The sequence below is a fragment of the Drosophila albomicans genome, chromosome X (genome assembly GCF_009650485.2).
Source record: "Drosophila albomicans strain 15112-1751.03 chromosome X, ASM965048v2, whole genome shotgun sequence".
NCBI lineage: Eukaryota > Metazoa > Arthropoda > Insecta > Diptera > Drosophilidae > Drosophila > Drosophila albomicans.
The window spans coordinates 13,296,113-13,320,712 of NC_047627.2; the positions used below are offsets into that span (position 1 = coordinate 13,296,113).

Here is a 24,600-nt window from a genome sequence, read left to right on the forward strand (position 1 = left end):
AAATTATTCAATTTTGAAAAAAAGCTTTTTATCGATATTTCATTTATAAGATACTTTAAAATTTATAAGAAATTTTTTGCTTTCGATTTGATTTTTCAAAATGTATTTTTATTACTTTCTAAAAATATGAAATACCCAATTTCATTATTATTACAATTATTCCTTATATAAAGATATCTGTTATTTTTCGCCATGTAGTCTGTTAAAATTTTTTTCGTGTTGCTTTTATAATGCTTAAAAAATATATTTATTACATTATATTAAAGCACTCTAATTAAAAGTATTAATATCAAAATGATTTCAACTAATTGCAAAATTTCAAACCTTTTCAAATCTATTACAAATGCGCGGTATTAATATTAAAATATACCATGAAAATACTAAAATATACCGCACTCTATATTTGGTATATTGATTCATTAAAAATATACCAGATAGAGCCAAATATACCAGAGTGTAAAATATACCAGATTGCAACATTTCAAACCTATTCAAAACCGTTACAAATGCGCGCTATTAATATTAAAATAAATCACAAAAATACTAAAATATACCGCACGCTATATTTGGTATATTTATACATTAAAAATATACCATAGAGTGCCAAATACACCAGAGTGTAAAATATACCAGATTGCAAAATTTCAAACCTCTTCAAAACCGTTACAAATGCGCGGTATTAATATTAAAATATACCACAAAAATACTAAAAATATACCGCTTGCTATATTTGGTATATTGATACATTAACAATATACCATAGAGTGCAAAATATACCAGATTGCAAAATTTCAAACCTCTTCAAAACCGTTAAAAATGTGCGGTATTAATATTAAAATAAATCACAAAAATACTAAAATATACCGCATGCTATATTTGGTATACTGATACATTAACAATATACCATAGAGTGCAAAATATACCAGATTGCTAGCCAAAAGCAGCTAAGACTCCAAGACAAAAGTATTTCTTAAATAACTTTAATAATGTTTATCAGATAGTAACCAACAATTATAATCAGCAATTATAAATCCTTTAGTTATTATTGTCTGTAAAAAAAAAGAAGTTAAAGTTGTTTTCAAAAATTCTTCACAATCCCAATAAAAAGAAAGTCACTTGTTGATTTGATTTTGATTTCGCTTTTATTATTATTTATATAATATATATATATCTGTGTGTATATATACATACATATATATTAGTTATTACGTGTATGATGTAAAGTACTAATTCCATAAAAGGCTCGTTTCTTAATCATGTTATTTAAACATTTCGTACATAGATTGATTAAAAAGCTGAGGACCCCAGAGAACACAACCACAATCTGAAAATCTGAAAGTCAGAAATACGATATTTATTGAACGGATGTTTCTTCATCTTCTTCTTCGTGGTTCTGTTATTTTAAAGCAGTCAATTTATGTACGAGCAATGTTGCTAATATCATAATAATTATCATATAGTTTAGGTTACGTTTATTATAAATGTTTGTTATTATTATTATTGTTGTTGTTGGGTTGCCTGTATAAAACAATGCATCTGAGTTCAGTATACTTTTCGCTTACAATCATTTAAACCCGCCCAGCAAAAAAAAAAAAAAAACTAAAGTATATATATATATAATACGATTAAATCAATTTCTTGATGTTTCACATTCGTTTCAATACCCCCTGTCCCCTTCCCTAGTATCCCCCTCTACTTCCTCTCCACTTCATCGTCGTCTCTCCCATTTCAAAATTCAGTCTTCGACCGCATACTTTTGGGTCCATTCACGGGCATTGCGAATGGCCTCGGCCTCGTTGACCTTCCACAATTCGGCGACATCGTTGGCCAGCGGATCATCGGGATTTGGGGCACTCAACAGCGCCTGGATGGAGAGCAAAATGGTTCGAATCTGGAGAGCTGGACTCCACTTATCCTTGAGCACATCGAGACAGATGCGACCCAAGCGATCGATATTCGGATGATAGATCTTTGTGATGAAACGCACCTTGGGCGCCGACATCGGATAATCCTCGGGCAGAAAGAGTTCCAGCTTAAAGACCCCGCCCTCGAAGGGAGAATCATTCGGTCCGGTGACAATCACATGGAAATATCGGGCATTATTCTCATCGGGTATCGCATTAATGCCCGGCACCGGTTCCTGCATCAGACGTTGTGTCTCCTTGATGATGCGACGTGGCAAGCTGGACATGCTGCTGTTGCTTCTTCTTCTTCTTCTGCTGCTGGTTGAACTGTTCTGAAAGTGAAGAGAAGAAAAGAGGGAGTGGAAAAAGTGGGCAAAATGTTGAGTTGAGAAGAAGCTTAGCTTAGATAAAGTTGTGCGAATGTTTCAAGGACGCAAGACTCTATTTGTGTATGTGTGTGTGTGTGTGTGGTTGGGTTGTGGCAGGTACACGTGGCATGCACCTTCTTTGGCTGCTGTTGCTGTTGCGACTTTCACTTTCCGCAAATGGCAAAAAGTTTTCGCTGCTGCATTTTATTGCAGCTACAAGATACAAATGCGAATTCAAGAGATGCAGATTCAAGTGCTGTATGTGTGTGTGCAAGTGTATGTGTGTGTGTGTGCAAGTGTGCAAGTATGTGTGCAAGTGTGTGTGAGTGTCTCGTCTGTGTCTGCCGAGTCTATAATTGCACACAATTAAATTGTTTGCAGTTTGTTGGCCATTTGCATATCAAAACAAATGCGGCAACAAGTTTAAGTGCTCTTCGACTTGCAGCTTGACCGACTTTCGTATACCCGGCAAATATTTAATATTTTTTTATACTGTTTGTTTTATATTTTGAATCTTCTCTTACGAGACTAACAAAATGATTTACAAAGTTCGACTTTTGTATACCCGGCAAATATGGAATATTGACTTAGTAAATTAGTAATGAAAACTGCAACAAATTAATTACTTAAGTCAGCTCTATCGATTAGTAAATTATTTCCACACTTTGTATGATATCTAAGATAGATACTCATATCGAATACTTTTAATATAGTGACTAAATGATACCCTACTTATAAGTTATCTAAACTTTGCTGTATTCCAAAATTCAAAAATTTAATTTTTAAGTTACGTTTATGACAAAAAATAAAAATACGAACAAGATAAATTATGACTGTAATAATTACAAGTTTCCTTAGAAAAATTACTAATTGTATTAACTATATTTTAAGCAAAAAATCAAAAATATTGTCAGTTTCATTAAAATTATATCATTATATCATATATATATTGCTAAAAATGTTTCTAGAAGAGGAACAAATTGAACTAACTAGAAAATACTTGAAAAATAAAAAAAAAAACTAGTACAAAATTCAACTAACTAGAAAATACTTAAAAAATAAAAAAACTAGTACAAAATTGAACTAGAAAATACTTGAAAAATAAAAAACTAGTAAGAAAGTCTTACGCGAGATGAAACTCTACAAGATACCCTTTTTGTAAAGCCTAAGCAATTGATTTAGTAAAAGTTTTAAAATAACTTTTGACAATCTTTTTCGCTAGAGAATACTTAAAAAACCACAAAAACTATTGAAAATCTATAAAACTCAGATATATTATAGTTTATATATAAATATACCCTGTATATTAAAGTTTTGCGGCAGCAATATTGAATTCTTTCACAACTGATGCAAATACTCATTAAATTAACTGGAATTCAATTGTTTTATTTAGTAAACTTCAATTGTAACTTTATTAAGAAATAAGGATATTCTTTCATTGTGAATATATATCGACAAATCCAAGAAAAATAGCAATTAAAAGCAAAGCTACAATAACAGGGCATGAAAGTATTTCTAACTACAAATTTTAGTAATTTATTTTTCTTATTTAATGTGTTTATCGATGTATCGGCATAAAAGTATTCCTTACTACAGATTATAGTAATTAATTTATTAATAATTTTTAATCGCTCCATAAACTTTTCAATGTTAAAAACATACTTCAACTACATAATGAATACAAAAAACTTCCTAGCACATATAGAGTATATATGTATTTATATATAACTTTTATGATCTCTAGTATCCAAGCACTGAAATAAAATAACGGAACATGAAGAATAGAACATCTCTATACTGATTATAACTATACTAATAAACAATACTTTATACTTGATAAGGTCGAATAAAACTCCTTCCACTCTTTAAGTTTCATACACCTTGTCATTAATCAGTACAGGGTATAAATTCAATTTCAACGAGTTGAAACCAACTCGAAAGCTTCTAGAGACTAATATGATGGACACCACTGTACACAAATGCCGACAAGAACAGCAACAACAACAACAACAAGAGGAAGAAGAACAACAGCAACAATCAATGGAATGCAGCGGAAAGAAAATTCCAGAAAGCTGCCAAAATGCAAAACACGAATAATAACAAATAGCAAAAACAACAAGAACAACAGGATTTTAGTGTTATTATTGTTATTGTTGCTGCTGCTGTTTCAGGTGTTGGCATGCGGAATGTTGTTGTTGTTGTTGTTTTGTTTGTGTGTTTTACATTTTTCCATTGTATACATTATTTAAAAATTTATCGATTTCTTAAGCGCGCTAGTGTCACACACAGACACACACACACACACGCACGCAGCAAAAGCCGCTACACACACACGCACACATACTTGGAGCATACGGTAGCTGGGCAGAGGGAGGGGGGAGAGCAAGCACATTTGTCACGCACGTTGCTCGAAAAATCAATAACAGCGAAGAAATTATAAATGCAATGCTAATGCAAACACGATTAAGCAAATTAATATGCCACACACACACACACACTGTGTAAAATTTGACATTCGGCAATTGAAGTTTGAAGTGCACCAACAAAAACAACACACACACACACACGCTTACCTATAATCAGACACTCTCGAACACACACACACACAGATATTGAAGAAGGCGTATTATTTTCGTCAATGCGCTGCTACTGTACGTGCTTCTTCTTTTGCGCTGTGCGTTGTTGTTGTTTTTGCACTTGCACCGTACAAAAACGCACACACACACTCTCACTCAAACAAACAGTAAGAAAACAATAATTGTGCACAAGTATTTACCACTTATTTTTGCGAATTTTTTTTATTACAAATTTCTTCACAATATTCGCCGTTTTTTCTTTGTTTTTGTCTTGTTTTCTTGCAGCTTCGACAGCTCCCCAGCTCCACGCAAATTATGAACGTTGGAAAAAAATTTCTTTCTATACGCGCTTTGTTTGTGTTGGTGCTGTTGGTGTGTGTTGCGTTTTTTTTGTTTGCCTGTATTGTATGCGTGTGAGCCGCTGTTTCAATGCCGCAGGGTTGCCAGATACCACGAGGCATGAGAAAATAAACTTTCTGCGCTCATTACTCGATAAATACTACATTTTAAAATAAAATATCAGTTTTACTAATATAAGCTGATTTTTTAACATATGTTTTTAATATTTGACACTTAAAAGCGAGGTTATAAATTGTCTGCACATATATAAAACACGTAAATGTGCTGGCAACACTGCGCGCAGTCAACAGCCAGACATGCGTTTGCTCTGTAGCAAGCAGCTTTTTGACATGCTGTCGCCGTGAGTTTGCCAGCAGTCAGCTTTAGCTACGTTGCGCGGCATGCCAATTAGAAGAATTTGCCGGTTGATTGACCAAATAAGAAGTCCAATTCGACCGTCGTTCCTCCAATTCGATTTGTTTTATGTTTTTCATTTGAAATTCAAAATGTTGCACAAAAAAGTTATTACCTTTTATGCCAATTAATTTATTTATTGAACATATTGTGCTTCGCTTAGTAGAGAAGGTGTTAGTTCAAATGGCATTGATATTATAGATTTGTATTAAAATGTTAATAACAATTTTTAAACTGTATGTAAAATAATAATAAAGTTTATAAAGAATGCATAGCATTTCCATAAAATTTATGATTTATTAATTTTCTAATTTAAATGAATTTGTTAAAATATGTAAAAAATGGCTGTAAAAATTATAACAACAAATAATACAAAAATACTTATAATTAGTGTTTTCTGTAAACAATTAAAATTAATAGTGAAGTCCTCTTAAGCGGACACCTAACTCTCTTAAGCGGACATTCGTTTTCAACGACCTTTTTGACTTTATTTCATTTGTTTATGCAAATTATTTTCTGACTGTAAATTTTTTCTTTTATTTTATTAGATTTCTTTAAATTAGATTAGTCCCAATTAGATAATATGCAAAAAAATATACAAAATAGTATTCGAAAAAGTTTTAATTTTATGAATTTTTGTATAAACAAAATTGCAACAATAAGCATGCAACTTTTATTTTAGTTGTTGTTTTTGCCATAGAAGGAAAAAATATTAAATGCAAACAAAACAAAATAAAACTTTTTGGCTATTTTCGTTGACATTTGAGCAATTGACGTTGACGTTGACGCTGACGTTGACGTCGCTGTCGACGCTATCAGCTCATGCACTTGTTTCAAATGTCGCATAACGGCCAACGAGCGAGAGTGAGAGAGAGAGAGACAGAGTAATATACACATACAAAGAAGAAGAAGAAGAAAAAAGTAAACGCTCACATATGCGAAATATATCTACATTGCGTCCCTCTGTTTGGTCATTTGCAATTGAACCAATACAACAACAACAACAATAACGGGGAGAAGGAGAAGTGGAAGACGAAGAAGAGGAAACAGCAACAACAACAACAACAACAAGTGCAGTGCTGACCAAACATAGGCGCGCATTTAACACACGCCCCCGCCGCGCCACCCCACACACACACACACACACACACCAAAAAAAAAAAAATAAAACAACAACAACAATTTTGAAAAAGAAAAATGTCAATTTGTGTGTAATCAACATTTATGCGTTTCAACGCCCCCCGCAGCAGGCCATTGGGCAGCAGCAGAGGAGAGAGGTTTGGCTTTGGCTCGCACACGCACACACACACATGCATGCTCTCACGTATGCACACATGCACACATGTGCAATGCCCAATGGACGCACAAGCCATCGCACATACAAAAACGAGCCTCGCAACTAAAAGCAAACCAACAACAACAACAATGAGAACAACAACAGCAGCCATGTGCAGGCCACTCACACTCTCACACACTCACACACATGCGATCTGCTTTTAGGCTGGGCGACTAGTTAGCCAGCACACAAAAACCCAGCCCACTCCTCACACTCACACTCGCACACACATGCATATGCACAGAGAGTACGAGTCGACTGACTCTTGCACTCTCGCCTTCGTCTCACTCTGCCCAATCCCTTCGAGTGTGTGTGTGTGTGCACGAGAGAGAGTGCAAGAGAGCGAGAGCTAGCGAACCGAATGCGCGCATTACATTTTCGACTGCGCTCAACTTCTGCTGCTGCGACTTCTACTACACTACTACTACTACTACTATAGTATTACTACTGCGCTGCAGCTGCAGGCAGCGCTGCTCTACGCAGCTGTTGGGCGACCTTTATTTGCTCTTGAGTCGCTTGCAGCTGCTTTTACAACTTTTTACTACTACACGGCGGCAGCAGCTGATCTGCTTCTTGTTCTTTTCCTTTTTCACTTCTTCTTATTCTTATTCTTGTTGTTGTTCGTGTTTTTAACTGCACGCATTTTAGGCGCTGCTGTCGACGTCGCCGTCGCTGTCGCTGTCGGCGCCACAGTGTGTTCGCATATTTCTATAAATTTTAATGGCTGACAGTTTTCAATATGGCGCAGTTTACATTGCATTTCTTTTTTTCTCCCCTTCTTATCTATGAGGGTGGCTTGCCCGTTATTTCTGTAGCTGCTGTTGTTGTTGTTGTTGTTGTTGCTGCTTTTGCTGTGGCCGCTAGTTGAGGTTGAGGTTAAGTGCTTTGCTTGCCTGCCTGCAATGTGTGCAACGTGTTAAATTATGTGAACTCTTGACTCGATTTTTAGGTTAGCCAATCACGAATATTTATCATGCCTAATTCTTCAAAGAACTTTCATTAGTTATAAACTAAATTATTAATTAGCATTTGTTTTTTATGAAATACTTTTTAATTACTTTATAATGATTATGTGTTCTTTAGTATTTGATCTTAAAAACTTTGTAGAAATAATAATATTATTCTTTTATTCTTTTTTATAACTTTGTGCCGGCAGGAAATGTATGTAACAGGTAGAAGGAGGCATCTCCGACCCTATAAAGTATATATATTCTTGATCAGCGTCAACAGCCGAGACGATCTAGCCATATCCGTCTGTCCGTCTGTCTGTCTGTCCGTCCGTCCGTATGAACACCTAGATCTCAGAGACTATAAGAGATAGAGCTATAATTTTTTTTCGACAGCATTTGTTATGCTTGCACGCAGATCAAGTTTGTTTCACATTTTTGCCACGCCCCCTTCCGCCCCCGCAAATCAAAAAAATCGAATAACAAGCGTAATTTTAAAGCTAGAATTACGAATTTTGGTATGTACAATAATAACTATAGTAGTTATGATTCCTGATTTGGTTGCGATCAGATGAAAATTGTGGAAGTTATTAAAGAAATACTTTTGTATGGGCAAAAACGCCTACTTACTAGGGGTCTGAGTTGCTTTGGCAGGCAATCTGGTATATTGTGCCGTCTATGGTATATTTTGAATGGTGTACTATATCGATATACCAAATATATAATTTGGTATAATTTTGGTATTTTTTTAGTATTTTCGGTATATTTTGAAAATAATACCGCAATATTTTGCCTTTATTAAAAATGGGTAGCGGGTATCTTACAGTCGAGCACACTCGACTGTAGCTTTCTTACTTGTTTTTTATTGTTTTCATAATTGAGCTTAAAAACATTGTAGAAATAATAATATTATTCTTTTATTCTATTTTTTTAGTTGTTTGCCTTTATCATTTGCCTTTAGATCGATTTTAAAGTTAAAATATATCAATCTTTAAAATCAATCTAAACACAAAATATCATTTCTACAAAGTTTTAAATTCAATTATGAAAACAATAAAAAAAATACTAAAGAACACATAATCATTATTAAGTAATACAGTTAAGATAAAGTAAACACCTAATTTTAAAATTGATCTAAGGAAAAAATAATATATACCTAAGTTTAAAATAAATCTAAGAACAAAAAATCAATTTTACAATGGAAAAAATATTCATTTAACAATGTTTTAAAACTCAACTATTAAAAGAACTATAAACTTTAAAACGGGTTTTTCAAAAATGTTTCTTATTTGTTTTCTATATCATTCTTAGATAATTATTCTATTATTTTTCAATCGTCATTATTGTTAACATACTTAATTACTTATTTTATTTGTCATAAAACTTTAGTAAATTTATACTTCTTTATCGATTTAACGATTCTTATACAATAACTTCTTCATTTCTTAAGAAAATTTTGTCCATATATATTAAGCTTCGCATTAGTTTTAGTTTGTTTTTAATTATTTGTGTAATTATTTTAGTCTTTAAATATAAATTTTAATCAAAAATATATATTAATGTTTGAGTTATAATTTAGTTTACAAATAATTGGGACATAAATATAGCAACGTTAATATAACAAATATTTTCTGTGTCAAATATAATAATTATAGACCAGTAATCATTATTTTATTTAATTATTATTTAATCAATTTTTGTATAAATCTTATAATGTTTCCATTGCTTCAGTTTATATTCTTTCATCATCACAATTCAAAATAGAATACTTTACCATTTTTTCTTTTCATGCTTGTTGAATTGTGTATTTATACTTAAATTATATAATTGAGTCATTACAAAAAAATAAACAGGAATAATACGAAAACAATGTTGATAAACATAGGCTATAACAAAATAAAACTAATAATTTTCTTGTTTTCTTAAATCACTAAAATTTGACATTTATTTTTACAACAAATTGAAAAAAAAATAATAATAAAAAATAAGTTGTAAGATATTAACATTATATTCTAGAATATCTTTTCAAATCTAAGAATATTTCACGTTTGATTGTTTTCTACAAACTTATTAAAAATAAAATCGATTTTTTTTTTCGTTCTTTTTCTTATTTATTTATTTGATTTTTTAAATACAACAAATTGTTAATGTCCTCAACAATTTTCGATATGTTTAAATGTTTGTTATATAATAACTTGTTTTAAATTCCAAAAATATTTATACTAATCTATATATTCATATACTAGATATATCCGATATGTTGTATTATTATTATATTATTCTATATTTTTATTATATTATTACATTAAGGTAGTTTTTATATTAGATCTAGTTTAAAGCGTTATAATAATCTAAGATATATGTATATTATAATGTGTTATATAATCTAAGATATAATATAACATATATTATATATTATATTCTTATATCTCTTAAAACTAGACTACAAATTTTGATTTGATTTCTTTATAGCACATTTTGTGTGTGTTTTCTTTAGATTTCTGTGTCAATCTTAAGTCGAAAAACTTTGTGACCTTAGTTTGGGGTGAGAGCAGCGAAGTCTCTTAAAAAGTGGGAGAGAGAGAGAGATAGAGAGAGATGGCGCAATATTTATTGTGAGCATAATGTTTTTAGTAGTTGCCAATTGCACTTTGTTTGTCCCATTTGCCGTTGTTTGTCCTGCGGCAGCCTTGAGACAACTCTCTAAGAATAAGAGTGTGTGTGTGTGTGTGTGTGTGTGTGTGTGTGTCTTAGCTTTGCTCTCGCTTACACACACACACGCATACTTCGCTTGCTGCTGCTTTCGCTTTTTCTCGCACCACGCATATTGTAAAAATATTATTATTATTATTTTGCCCAAAAATCCTTCACAATCCCGCTTTCCCCCCTCTGCTTCTCTCCCTACGAACTCAGTTCATTAACATTGACAGCGCATCCTCTCTCTCCCTCCAACACACTTCATTGCATTCATAAAAACAAATTTGGTGGCAACCCTGTTTCCCCCCTCCCCCTTCACCATCCACACATTCTTCACATTTGTCACGCATCTAATTAAAATAAATGCAAAAAATGATGCCGCGCAACATGTTGCTAAAGGAGCACACGCTCTCCCCCTTTCCCTCTCTCCCTCTTGCACTCGCACTCACACTCAAAAGTCTCGCAGTCTCACTCACACACACACACACACACACGCTCTCTTTTGGCTGGCAAACTGCATTCAGAGAGAGAGAGAGCGAGAGCGCCAAAGAGCAAAACGCAGCAACGTCGCGCTGCCGGCGTCGACGTCGACGTCACAAGTGTGCGACGCTGACGCAGCGGCCGAAAACGCAACGAACAAAACGAGCAAAACAAAAAATGCAAAACACACACAGAACGGTGTTTTTTTTTTTTTTTTTTAGGCAAAGCGAAGGGCAGGCAACAATAGTGGGAGGGGGAGCAGCAAGTGTAACGCAGTGCATGTGTGTGTGTGTGTGTGTGTGTAGCTGACAAAAAAAAAGTGTCCGTTAGTCATTAGGCGGCGTCGTCGTCGTCGTGGGGTCGTGAGTGCAACAGACTTGAGTGCGAGAGAGAGAGAGGGGGGTAGGGGGTAGGGGTAGGGGGGGTGTTAGCTTGGCTTGTGTGAACAAAGGAAACCCTTGGCAACGCAGGCCAACAAAAAGGAGCGCAAAAAAAAAAACGCAAAACGAACGCCAAAAGGACGAAACTTGTCTCGGCTGCGTCGTCGACAGCGGCAGCGACGTCGACGTCGATGTCGAGACGCGTCGTCTGCGTTATACGTGTATGTGTGTGTGTGTGTCGGCCGTTGGGCCTTGCACATAGGCACAGAGTCCATTCAGCCGCCCCCTCTCTCCGCCCCCCTCCACGCCCCTCGTCTAGCAACCCCGTTGATGTTGTCGTTGCCTTTTTGGAGTCAATGTCTGAGTTTATTTGAGTGTTGCGTGCTATGCGCGTGTGTGTGTGTGTGTGTGACTGTCTGTGTGTGTGTGGCGACTGCGTGCTGGTCTCTGTGTGGTGAAGGGGGGAGCGGGAGGGAGAGCGTGCGTTGGCAGCTCAAAAAAGGGGTTGCTGACGTTTGCCCAAAAACAAATTCGAAGCAGTCGAAAGACGAAGAAGAAGAAGAGCGGGGGAGAGAGAGCGGTGGGTGGGGAAGGGAGACGGGGGATAACTGTAATGTCTTGCATTTCGATTTTATTGAGCAAACAACGAATTCGCAAATAAAAACAAAACCAACGATGAAAATGCAAAACAACAAAACGCAACGAGAACAACATGAAAACAAGCAAAAAGCGACGTGTGGCCCGCGGCGGAGAGAGAGAAGAAAGGGGAGTAGGCGAAAAGGAAGTGGCGAAGGGAAGGGGAAGGGGAAGGGACGCGACTTGTGGTTGCGTTGTATAACAAAGTGCGAGAACAAAACAAATCAAAACAACAAACATGATCTGCTGCATCAGTTGCTGTCAAACCGCATGCAGCAGTGCTTGCTAAACCAAAAATCCACAGGGAAAAGTGTTTTACGATCGCAAAACAAAACTTAAAAAGCGATTATTACTATTTTTTTTAAGTTTTTTTTTTTTAAATTACCAATTTTATAAATTTTAAAATTAAAAAAAGCGATTTGTACTATTTTCTTAAGTTTGAATTTTCAGATTACTAATTTTATAAATTATAAAATAAAAAAAGCGATTTGTACTATTTTTTTTTAGTTTTTTTTTTGCAAATTTCTAATTTTTTAAATTATCAAGTTAAAAAAAACAATATGTACTTTTTTTAAGTTTTTTTTTTTAATTACAAATTTTATAAATAATATAATTAAATAAAGCGGTTTGTACTATTATTTTTAATACAATAATATTTAATTACTAATTTGATAAATTATAAAATTAAAAAAAAAAACGATATATACTAATTTTTTTGAAGTTTGGATTTTAAGATTACTAATTTTGTAAGTTAAAATTAATTATGAAATAATACATAATTTCATATGTGTCATATTTGTTATTAATACACTAAAGAAAATACCTAAACTTTGTTTCATTTTAGTAAATTAATTAACTTGTATAGTTAAAATCATTTTGCTAAAGTTTTGCCAATAAATAAATTATACGAATATGAATATAAATGTATTTGATATGATTATAATTTATAAACAAAAATCGCAAATAATTAATACAATTTTGTATACAATTTTTATATTTTATTTTCCATTTTATGATTGACAATATAATAAAAAATTAAATATTTAATGTATTATACAAGATTCTTTTATTTATTTGCGTTTTTTTTTACAAATTATAATTAGAAATGATTCAACAAAAATAGTAAAATTAACAAAAAAAAAAAATTGCGTTTAAGAATTAATAAAATGTAATCTATTATTAGACAAATTTGTTATATATTTAAATGTTTGGTAATTAAATTATAATAATAAATAAGCGAAGAAATTATGCTCTAAAAAAAAGTTGTAGATTTATCCATAGTACTATGAATTTTGGTCAAGATCATGAAAATCTTAATGTTTATATTTAATAAATGACACAAGTTCTTATTATGTTAATAAAAAAAAAACAAAATTTTCAGTTTTAAAACCTAAAAACTTTTCATAAGATCAAAAATATATATATATTTTTTTTTTGTTATTATGTACTACATATATATATATATCAGTGAAAACTCAGGATGGGAAATACATAAAACGATTAATTAAGATTAATTAATTTTTCCATATAACTTAAATCTATTTTTTTTTTATCTTTTTATATTATACTTAAGTATTGTAAAACAAAAATCATATTAATAAAAAACAAATAAATAATTTAAAAATTTAAATACAATAATATTAATATTAAATGAAATAATTTAAAAATATAATCCTAATGTTAACTAAATAAATAAAAGAATATTAATATTAAATGAAATAATTTAAAAATATAGTTCTAATGTTAATTAAAAGCTTTTAATCTTTAAAATATATCATAATTCCACATTTCATTCATTTCCACATTGAATTACAAAAAAAAATAAACATAAAGATAACAATAATAAAAGAATTTATCAGTTGCAAATTGTATTTCATGATGAAGGGCAATACAGTTTGAAAAGCACTGCATGCGTAAGCTTTGCCACTCAGTGGCTCGTCAACTGTTAGTGAGTGATCAATTGCTGCTCAAACTGTGGTTTTGCATGCGTATGCTTGGCAGCAGTGCTTGTCAAAGTGTTGCGCGCAGCGAGTGCACGCTTTGTATGCGCGCAGCGCTTGTCAAACTTTCGCCACGATCGCCGAGCAGCAGCAACAACAACAAGAAGAACAACAACAACAACAGCAACACAGGTGATTAATTATGTCGTTTGTCTGCCCAACTCAGCAGCACAATCCTCCCCCAACTGCTGCCCTTCCCCCCCTCTCTCTGACCAACCACCTCTTCATTGCAAAAATGTTGTGCGAATTTGTCGGTTAAGTTGTTGTTGTTGTTGTTATTGTTGTTGTTGTTGTGCTCATTTCTAGACTCATCGGGGGCCCCTAGCGAGATATCTGCGCGAATCGCGTTTTTTATTTTTTTTTTTTTTTGCTCATTTAATTTATGTTTTTCTTTTTTCATTACTTTTTTTGCGAGCCGAAAAAGTTAACTTGTTGTCCGTGTGTGTGTGTGTGTGAGTGTGCTTTGTGTTTTCTAATTTTTTTGCACACTTTTTCTATGCCATGTGCTTCTCTCTCTCGCTCTCTCTATATGCGGGTCTCTGTGTGCGTGCGTTTGTTGTTGCTATTTTATTTGCTAATTTTTTCGCACGCTCAAGCAGCGACAGCAACAACGACGACGGCAGCGACGCGTTGGGATCTCTTTGGCACACACTAGCAAGCAGGTGTGTGTGTGCGTAAGTGAAGCGACAAAAGAGAATTCGCAAAATGGCAAAGAATGCTCACTCACTCACTCATACGCTTGCCTTGCCTTTGCCTTTGCTCTCACTCACTCTCTGCTTGCTCTCAGAATTTTTGGCGACAGCAACATGTTGCTAAAGAGCTGTGCGAAAACAAAAAAAAAGGGGAGCTTGGCAACATTGCTGTTTGCTGTTTGTTGCTGTTGCTGCGACGTCTGCTGGAGGATCTCGCTCACTCTCTTTCGCTCTCGCTCTGTCGTTCGCTCTCTGCGAATGCAACTTTTTTGCAAGTGGCGACGCGACGTTTTCACTCTGCCGCCACGTATGCATGTGTGTGTGTGCAGTTTGCAAAAAATTTTTGCGCTGTCGCTGCGTGTGTTTGTATGTGTGTGTGTGAGTGGAGTGTCTGTGTGTATGTTTGATTTGGTTTGCTTTGGTTTGGAGCACAGCGACTGCGAGTCTCTGCCGCTGCCGCCTCCTCTGCTGCTGCTGCTGCTGCTGTTGACGTCGCGTCGCTTCAGCTCAGAGTTGTTCAGTTTGTTCATTCGGTTGTTTCGTTTGCTCCTCGTCGCTTGTGTGTGAGTGAAGCGCTAAGAAAATCTAACTACAACAATAACAACAACTACTGTTTTTTTTTTTAATATTTATTCTAAACTCGAAATTGCGTGGCTAATAAAATATTCCCTCTACAAAAAAAAAAACGGCTAAAAATACTAGTGCAAAAAAAAAATCATCAACAAAAAAAAAGACGAAACGAAATTTGATTATTTTTGTTGTTCCAACTTTCTTTGTGAGATCGTTGAGGGTGGCTCCCCCTCCCCCTCCCCCTTCATCGCATTGCGTTGCAATTCTATTTTGGCGGCTTTCTTTGCGCTCTCTCTCTCTCTCACTCTCGCTGTGAGAATCTTCTGGAAATTATGTTCTTCGACTATCATTTTCTTTCTTCTTTACCGTTATGCGTTTTTAATTCTATTTTGTTTTCTATATGTATTTTAAATTACGCAATTTATTGCATTTTTTGTTGTTGTTGTTGTTGGTATTTTGTGTGTAAATTTCCGAATAATAATAATTGTTGATTTGTTCATTAATAATTATTTTTCGTGTGTTTCACGCGCCTTGCGATTCATTTTAGCCGTTGATTGGCTCGCACTAAACACACACACACACACATACAGAGAGACGCACACACCAACATACAGTTGGACATGCACTGAGAGCAGCGTCGCAGTCGCAATCGCAGTCGCGTGTGTTACGCTCTTTTTTTTTTCGTCTTCTTCTCTTCTGCTTGTGTGGGTGGCCAGCATTTAGGGGTGGAGAGGAGGCAGAGCTCAGTTGCAGCTGCAGCGATGCGTCGACGTTGACGTCGTCGTTGGTTTTGAGCGTCGCTTAGAATCGTTGTTGCTCGTGTCTCCGCTGCTGCTGCTTCTTCTTCCTCTTCGTTTTTGCATTCTGCTGCGTCTCTCTGCGTGTGTGTGTGTGAGTGTGTGAGCCTGTCGCGCTGCCGCCGTTGACGTCGCGTCGCGTCGCGTGGTCCGGCGACGTTCAACGTAACGTATCGAAAACGTATTGAATCATAACAGATCCGCACGTTGTCGCGCACAAACGCAGCTCGCGGAAGAAGCAACAACAACTTCGAACAACCAACAGCAACAACAACAACCGACAACCGACAACAAAACTCATATTCAAAAATATATTTCAAATTATTAATCACACAATTCTCTTAAATCGTTTCGTTCAAGTTGTTGCGCCTTCTCACAAATAACAACAAAAAAAAAGTAATTCAAATTTGTTAAAAAATAAATTTTTAAACTCAACTCAACTCCAAAAAATTCTTAAAACGCGTCGCGCGCGCCTTAAAAAAAAAAACTCATTTTCTCTGTTTTTTTTTTTACTGTGTATTTTCAATTGCCAGCAAATTATTTTTTTTACTGTTTGTGTTGTGCAAAATATATATTTGAAAAATTGCAAATAAAAATCGAAATCAAAATCAAAGAAATATATATTATATATAAAAATGCAAATTTTTCATTTTCAAGTGCAAATCAAAAATATTTAATAATAATGAAAATTTTTTAAAGCAGTGGAAAAGTGAAAATAAAAAAAAAAACGTTTTGCAATATTTTCTCATCTTGTTTTTTTTTTTTTTTTTGAAATACAAAAGTGTTTTTTGTATTTGTATTTTTTCGATCTCTGGAAAGTGTGCTGAGATCGTGGCAAGAAGAAGAAAAATAAGAAGAAGAAGAAGCAGCGAACAAAGTGAGAGACAAACGCTAAACGCATGCGAAAGAGAGAGATAGCGAGAGTGAGAGTTACGAAGAAGAAGACAGACTAAATTGCCGTCGGTATTTTTTTTTTTTTTTTATAAATGGAACATAACAGGACATTGTTTAAGTTTTATTGAAATGTGCAAAGTTTTTAACGAAATAAAAATATTCAACTTAAATTGCGATACAAAAATTTGAGAAAGTTTCATGAAAATTATTTAAAACAAAAAAAAAGCAGTTAAAACAAATTGTGAACTTAATTGCCAGACTTCAAAACAAAATTATACAATGAAAATTTACTATAAAAAATGGAAAAATAAAGAAAATCTAAATGTTGCAAGTTTATTTAATATAATTTTATTAAATTTAATTTTAATTAAATTAAAAGAAGAACAAAATAATTACAAAATTACACAAGAATTGCAAAATTTATATTCTAGATTTTCTTACAATATTTAGTTATTTTTTTTTAATAAGTTTTGTGTCTGCTTTAAATTTTGAATTAAAAATTTGTTTTGCTAAATTATGTTTATAATAAATAAAGCAGTTCAATTTTTAATTTTGAAAACGTTTGCAATACTAAATTTTGTATTTTTATAAATTTTTTTTTTTGTAAATTTTGTTTTTAATAGAGTTCCAAATTTTAATTTTAAAAAAATTTGCTTTACTAAATTTTGTATTTTTATAAAATTTGCTATCTGTTTTGTAATTTTCAATTCAATCCTTTTTTTTTTAATTCCATTTTAAATTTTAGAATTTTATTTTGTAAATTTTGTTTTTAATAGATTTGCAGTTCTAAATTTTAATTAAAAAAAAATTTGTTTTTTTAAATTTGATGTTTTTATAAAATTTGCAATCTGTTTTGTAATTTTCAATTCAATCCTTTTTTTTTTTAATTCCATTTTAAATTTTAGAATTTTGTTTTGTAAATTTTGTTTTTAATAGATTTGCAGTTATAAATTTTAATTTCGTTGTTCTTATGAAATTTGAAATCTCTTATCTCACTGTCAATTTCGTTAATTTTTTTAAATTGCAGTTCAATTTAAAATTTTATAATATATTTTTTTTAGTACATTTTGCTTTGAATAATAATTTGCAGTTAAATTTTGAATTTGATAATATTTATTTTTGCCAAAATTGCAGTTCAATTTTTTAATTTTAAATAAAAGGTGTTTACGAAGTTTGTTATTTTTATTAAATTTGCAATCAAATTTGATTATTTTTTAAAATTTAATTTTAAATATTAATTATTTTCAATGATAATTTTGTTCTTCGACATTTTGTTTTTAATAAATTTGCAAATAAATTTTTCAATTTTTTTACTAAATTTTGTTTTTAGTTAATTTGAAGTTTAATTTTTAATTTTATAATATTAATTTTTGCCAAATTTGCAGCTCAATTTTTAATTGAAATACGAAATTTGTTATTTTTATTAAATTTGCAATCAAATTTTATTAATTCAATTTTAAATAATAATTATTTTCAATGATAATTTTGTTATTCTACATTTTGTCTTTCATTTTTTTTTACTAAATTTGGTTTTTAATAAATTTGCAGTTAAATTTAAAGTGGTTTTAAACTAAATTTTGTTTTTAATTAGAAGGAGTTTAATTTTTTAGTGAATTTTGTTTTTAACAAATTTTTTAGTGAATTTTTATTAATAAATTTGTATTAATTTGTTAAATTTAAAATATTTTTAAACTAAATTTTGTTTTTAATTAGAAACAGTTTAATTTTTTAGTGAATTTTGTTTTTAACAAATTTTTGTAGTGAATTTTTTGGAGAATTTTTATTAATAAATTTGTAGTTTAATTTTGAGTTTTATAACTTTCTTTTTTTTTACTAAGTTTTGTGTTTTGTTTAGAGAGTTTGATGAGAATGGGATTTATATAAAAATAGAATTTTGCAGTCTGGTAAACGAAGTTCACAAAGTGTTTCACAGCTGTGACTAGAAACACACACACACACACACACACACACACACACACATAGAGTAGATATTACGCATACGACATGTGCGCTGCGTTTGTATTAATTTTTGAGTTATTTCCATCGACTGCAGCTGATTTGCGTGCTGCGCTCAATTGAGTGAAAGAGCGCAAGCAGAGAGCAGAGAGAGAGAGAGAGAGAGAGCGCAAAGTGCAATTGTAAACTGCGCTGCCAACAGCGCTGCTGACTGCATTTTTGCGCTCTTTTGTAGAAGCGCGTGCGGCGCTCTTAAGTCAAACACACACACACACACACACATACATAGACGAAGGCATAGAAACACACGCACGCAAAGCAAAGCAAAGCAAAGGCGACGTCGTCATCGTCATCGTCATCGTCGTGTTGCGTCCGAAGCGCATTCGCATTCGGCAGCGTCGAAGCAGCAACGCAGCGACGCAGCGACTGCGACGTCGACGCTGGCTGCGACGCTGGCTGCTTTGCACGTTCTTTGGACTTTCGCAGAGATTTCACACGCGATGCGATTGCAGTTCTTGCAGACACTTTCATACGTTCGTTCCTTCGCTCGTTCGTTCGTTCGTTCGTTCGTTCGTTTGACTTTTTTACAGCGCGGCGGCAACAACAACAACACAAAACACGCAACGTGCAACGTGCAACGCGCAACAAACAACACGAATGTTTACTAAATTTTAAATAACCAAAAAATAAAAGTACATAAATTTGAATTTCAAAAATTTTGTTTGTTTGTCGCTTTGTTGTTGCGCGCGCAATTTGTGTGTTTGTTTGTTTGTTTGTTTGTGTGTCCTTGCAACATTGCAACATTTGTGCATTTTTTTTGCCAGTTTTTTTTTTTTGTTTTGTGTTGCGACGGCAAATGAAGAAGAAGAACAACAACTCTCTTTTTGCAGGCATAAACTCAAAACACAACAAACAACAAACAACAACAACAAAATGTTTTATAATAAAATTCATAACAAACACAAGCGTTTTTAAAACAACAACAACAAATTTAAATCTACAAAACAACATCTCAACTCAACTGCAATGCAACAGCAACCACAACAACAACAACAACAAAAGCAACAACAGCAACAACAACTAAAGCAACATCAGCAGCAACAACTGAAACAACTACGACAACAACAACAGCTACAACAACAACAACAACATCTAACAACCACAACTAAAACAACAACAAATGCAATTCTTCAAGTGTGTGTGTGAAAAGAACAACAACAACAACATTTGTAACTGCAACAAGAACAGCGGCAGCAACAACAACAACAACAACAAAACTTGCAACAATTTTCATGTCTAGTTTTGGGTTCTTTTCTTTTTTTTTTTTTTGAACAATCCTCAACAACAACAACAACAAATTGCAACGCCCCCAACAACAACAAATTGAACTTTGAACTTTCCAACAACAAAAACTAAAAGAAAATGCTATGAAAATTCAAAGCAGACAAAACACACGGAAAATTTAATGAAGCTGCAAGATTTTCATTTTCCATTTTTTTCGTTCATCAACATTTAAAAGTTTTTTCGGCAAAAACAAAAACACAAAAGCGAAAAAAAACTCCCCTCCAAAAAAAAACACAAAAAAAAAAAAAACGCAAAACGAGGAAAAATTATAAATTTTTGTCAGAAAGAACAAAACACGAAAAAATTTTTGTTTTGGTTGTGCATGCAAAAAAAAAAAAAAATTCACTTTTCGAACAGTTTTTAAACAACACAACAAGAAAATAATTTAACAAAAGTAAAACAACAAAATTTATAAAAGAAAACAAGAAAATATTCAAAATAAAAAATACAAAAATACAACAAAAATTCATACAAATGCAAAAAGAGGCAACATCAAGTGACAAAACAACAAAAACGAAAACAAATTCAACATCAGCAACATCAACAACAACAACAAGAACAACAACAACATTAACAACAAAGTATTAAACTGCGGTGTTTGGCGTTTATGGTGAGTGCAATTAATTAATTATATATAAATTACATCAATGTTGAATGTTCAGTGTTTGTTGCCAACTTAATTACAATTCGCAGCAGGAAAGAACTTCTCTATAGAGAATAGAGACGTGTTATTAAAAAAAATATGCATAAATATTGGTCTATAATAATAAGGAAAGAGTTGGAATGAAAGAAAATATAAAACTAATAAAAAGTTAGAAGAGAATTAAGAAAGGAATATCAAATAAATGAAAGTATTGAGAAAAATGAAATTAAAGGAAGGAGAGACTATAACTTAATAAAATTATAATAAATAAGAAATATTAAAGAAAATAAAATAATAATAAGGAAGAGTTTAGAGATTAGTTAGTTAGTTATTCCTTATAATAATAAGGATAGAGTTGGAAGAGAATAAGTTTGCAAAGAAAGAAAATATAAAACTAATAAAGAGTTGGAAGAGAAAAAAGAAAGGAATATCAAATAAATGAAAGTATAGGAAACAAAATTAAGAAAAATGAAATTAAACGAAGGAGAGACTATAACTTAAATAAAATTATAATAAATAAGAAAAATTAAAGAAAATAAAATAATAATAAGGAAGAGTTTAGAGTTTAGTGTTTAGTTAGTTAGTTATAAAATAGATAAAAATTATGCATAAATATTGGTCTATAATAATAAGTAAAGAGTTGGAAGAGAATAAGTTTATAAAGAAAGAAAATATATAACTAATAAAGAGATAGAAGAAAATAAGTTTATAAAGAAATGAATATATAATAGTATAGTAAATAAAAATATGAAAAATTATATTAAGGGAAAGAGAGACTATAACATAAATACAATTATAATAAAGATGAAAAATAAAAAAAAAATAAAATAATAATAAGGAATTTTGAAATATTGCAGAGTTCGAGCTTAGAGTTTAGTTCAAGTAATTATACATAAATATTGCTCTGTAATAATAAGGAAATGGGTTGGAAAGAGAATGTGTTTATAAAGAAAGAAAATATAAAACTAATGGAGAGATAAAAGAGAATACGTTTATAAAAAAATGAATATGTAATAGTATAGTAAAAAAAATATATATATAAAAGAAATATTAAGTTTAACGATAAATAAAATTATAATTAAGAAGTAAAATAAAATAAAATAAAATAATAATGTAGAATTTGGAAATATTGCAGACTTAGAATAAAAAAGTTTTAAAAGAAAATAATGAGGAATTTTGTAATTTTGTAGAAGTAGGATAAAATTGATAAAAAAAAATGAAAGACAAAACATAAAATATGTAGAGTTGTCTTTAAACAGAAAATAAAATAAATGAATCAGGTTATGAAAATGTGTGCCTGCAACAATATTATATAATGGAAATGAATTTGCTAATAGTGCAGATTAAAATACTTAAGTATATATAGGGAAAAAAATATAAAGCTAATAAAGAGTTATAAAAAAAGGAATATAAAATAATTAAAAGTATAGGAATTAAAAATATGAAAAAACAAAGAAAAAATATAAAATAAATAAAAGTATAATAAAAGAGAAAAATAGAATAAAAAGATTCGGTTATAGATAGGTGTAGATGTCGACATCAGTATTATATAATAATAATGAAGAAACAATATATAATAATATGTATAAAAAATAGTTAAACCTGGAATAATATAATAGGGAAAGAGGTTGAATAATATAAGTTTCCATGAATATAAAACAAATATAATTATAATACAAAATAAAAAAAATTTTTATTTAGAAAGAGAAAAAAACTATAAAATAAAATATAAAACACAGAAAATAATAACATTAAAAAGTATACAACAAAAAATAATATGAAAAGCTGGCAAGAAATTTAGTTAGCAAAATTGATTTGAATATGATATAATTTTTAGTAAAAAGGGAAATAAATATATATATTAGAATACAATGAACTCATGAAAGAATAATGTTCTTAAGCTAAATAGATTAGCTTAAGTATTAGCTATAATTGAACATAGAATATTAGTTATTAATTTATTAGTTGAATTGCAGCTTAGATGGTTATTAAATGTAAAAATAAATTGAGATAGCAACTAGAAAAGGATTGCATAAAGAAATTCGCTATAAGTTAAGATTAAGGAACTTTCTAGACTCTCAAAAATAAATAAATAATCTAGAATTCCTCTATATATTATTTGTTTGTTACTTTTCGCAAATGCAGCGAAAAGTTGTGGATGCAAGTTTTGCCATAATTCGCATTTACTTCCCGCATTGTTGTCGCATGGAATGATTGATTGATTGATTGATTGAGTGATTGAAGCGATTACAAGAAACGGATGTGCGCTGCAAATATTGCTGAATGTTATCAAATGTGTAACGGAAAACATTTTGTGGGCCAAGCAAAAGTGCCGATTACTAAAAAAAAAAAACAGTTTAAAATCAAAAATAAAATGTCTATAAGAAAAAAAAAACGTTAAGCAAATGCTTGCTCAGAATTAGGAACTATATAAAAAGTGACTAATTCGTCTTCCGGCCGCCAATCTGAAGAGTTTGCAAAAACGAAAGAAGCAAAAAAGTAGAAAATAATTTATATATAGTATATACAAAAAATAGGTAAATAAATAAATGACGTGTGTTTGGCGCCAGAAGTCAAAAGCAAAGAGAGCGTAATTTGAGCTCGTATTTAAATTATTCACAAATCAATTCACAAATTTCCTCAAGTTTTATTTACAATTGTTGGACAAAAGTTCTTCAATATGTTAAACATTTTAAAAATTATATCTACCTTCAAATTAATTATAGATGTGTCTACAAAGAATTTTCTAATTATGGTACAAACTATAAAAGTCGAAAAAAAAAAAATAGATTTTGCGCCTTAATTTAATCAAATTTTGATAAACATTCAATAATGGTATTCAAAATAATACAGTATAAAAAGAATTTTCAAATTACAAAACAGTTTCTTTTTCATGAACTTAATTTCGTTTAAATTTGAATAACATTAAATTATTTTAAAAAGTTGCATTCAAAAATTCATTAGCAAAAATTAAAAGCTAAAAAAGCTATAAAGTTTTCACTTTATAATATACATTTTTATATATTTAAAAAGTTTGAAAAGAATTATTATATTTATAATTTATAAATTCTTAAATGGAAATTCATTTGGAAAGAATTAATATATAATTCAAATATTCTTAACATAGAAATTTATCTTTTCCAGATTTATTAAATAATGAAAAAACTCTTAACATAGAAATTTATCTTATCCTAAATTATTATACTATATATATTCTAATATAATATAATAAATAGAAATTTATTTGTTTCCATATAAATATAATTATTACTTAATTCATATATATTCATAAAATTGAAATTTAGATTTTCCTTTTAAAAGGAATTATTATATATGTAGTTCATAAATTCTAAAACAGAAATGATCTTTGTCATTAAAAAAGAATTCTTTTATAATTCTAAAATTCTAACAAATATATATATTCCATTTAAATAGATTTCTTATATAATTATAAAATTCTTAACATAGAAATTTATCTTTTCAAGAATTAGAATTATAGAACTCATAAACTCTTTAAATAGATATCTTCTTCTTCCATTTCAAAATATTGATTATATAATTCATAAATTACTAAAATAAAAATTTATCTTTTCTTAGTATTGAAATTTATGTTTTCCATGATGGTTG

General features: G+C 31.0%; 2 protein-coding genes across 5 annotated transcripts in view; one reads left to right on the forward strand and one right to left on the reverse strand.

Annotated features, from left to right (window-relative positions):
• Positions 1-1,466: 1,466 nt before the first annotated feature.
• On the reverse strand, positions 1,467-5,229 carry LOC117577556 (ubiquitin-conjugating enzyme E2 N). The gene is made up of 2 exons (XM_034262389.2): positions 5,049-5,229; positions 1,467-2,236 (listed from the first exon to the last, which is right to left on the reverse strand). Exon 2 carries the CDS (start codon positions 2,189-2,191, stop codon positions 1,736-1,738), a length of 456 nt encoding a protein of 151 aa, XP_034118280.1. The 5' UTR covers positions 2,192-2,236; positions 5,049-5,229; the 3' UTR covers positions 1,467-1,735.
• An 11,097-nt stretch (positions 5,230-16,326) lies between these two features.
• The window catches only part of LOC117577893 (pneumococcal serine-rich repeat protein), a 207,837-nt gene continuing 199,563 nt past the window's right edge, over positions 16,327-24,600 (forward strand). For 2 of the 4 annotated variants that reach the window (XM_052007850.1, XM_034262875.2), the window contains exons 1-2: positions 16,335-16,532; positions 19,877-20,940. The gene's annotated coding sequence lies outside the window, so the exon portion shown is untranslated. Of the gene's footprint in view, positions 16,533-19,775; positions 20,941-24,600 lie in introns of those variants that run through there. The other 2 variants (XM_052007775.1, XM_052007810.1) reach the window with 2 other exon arrangements.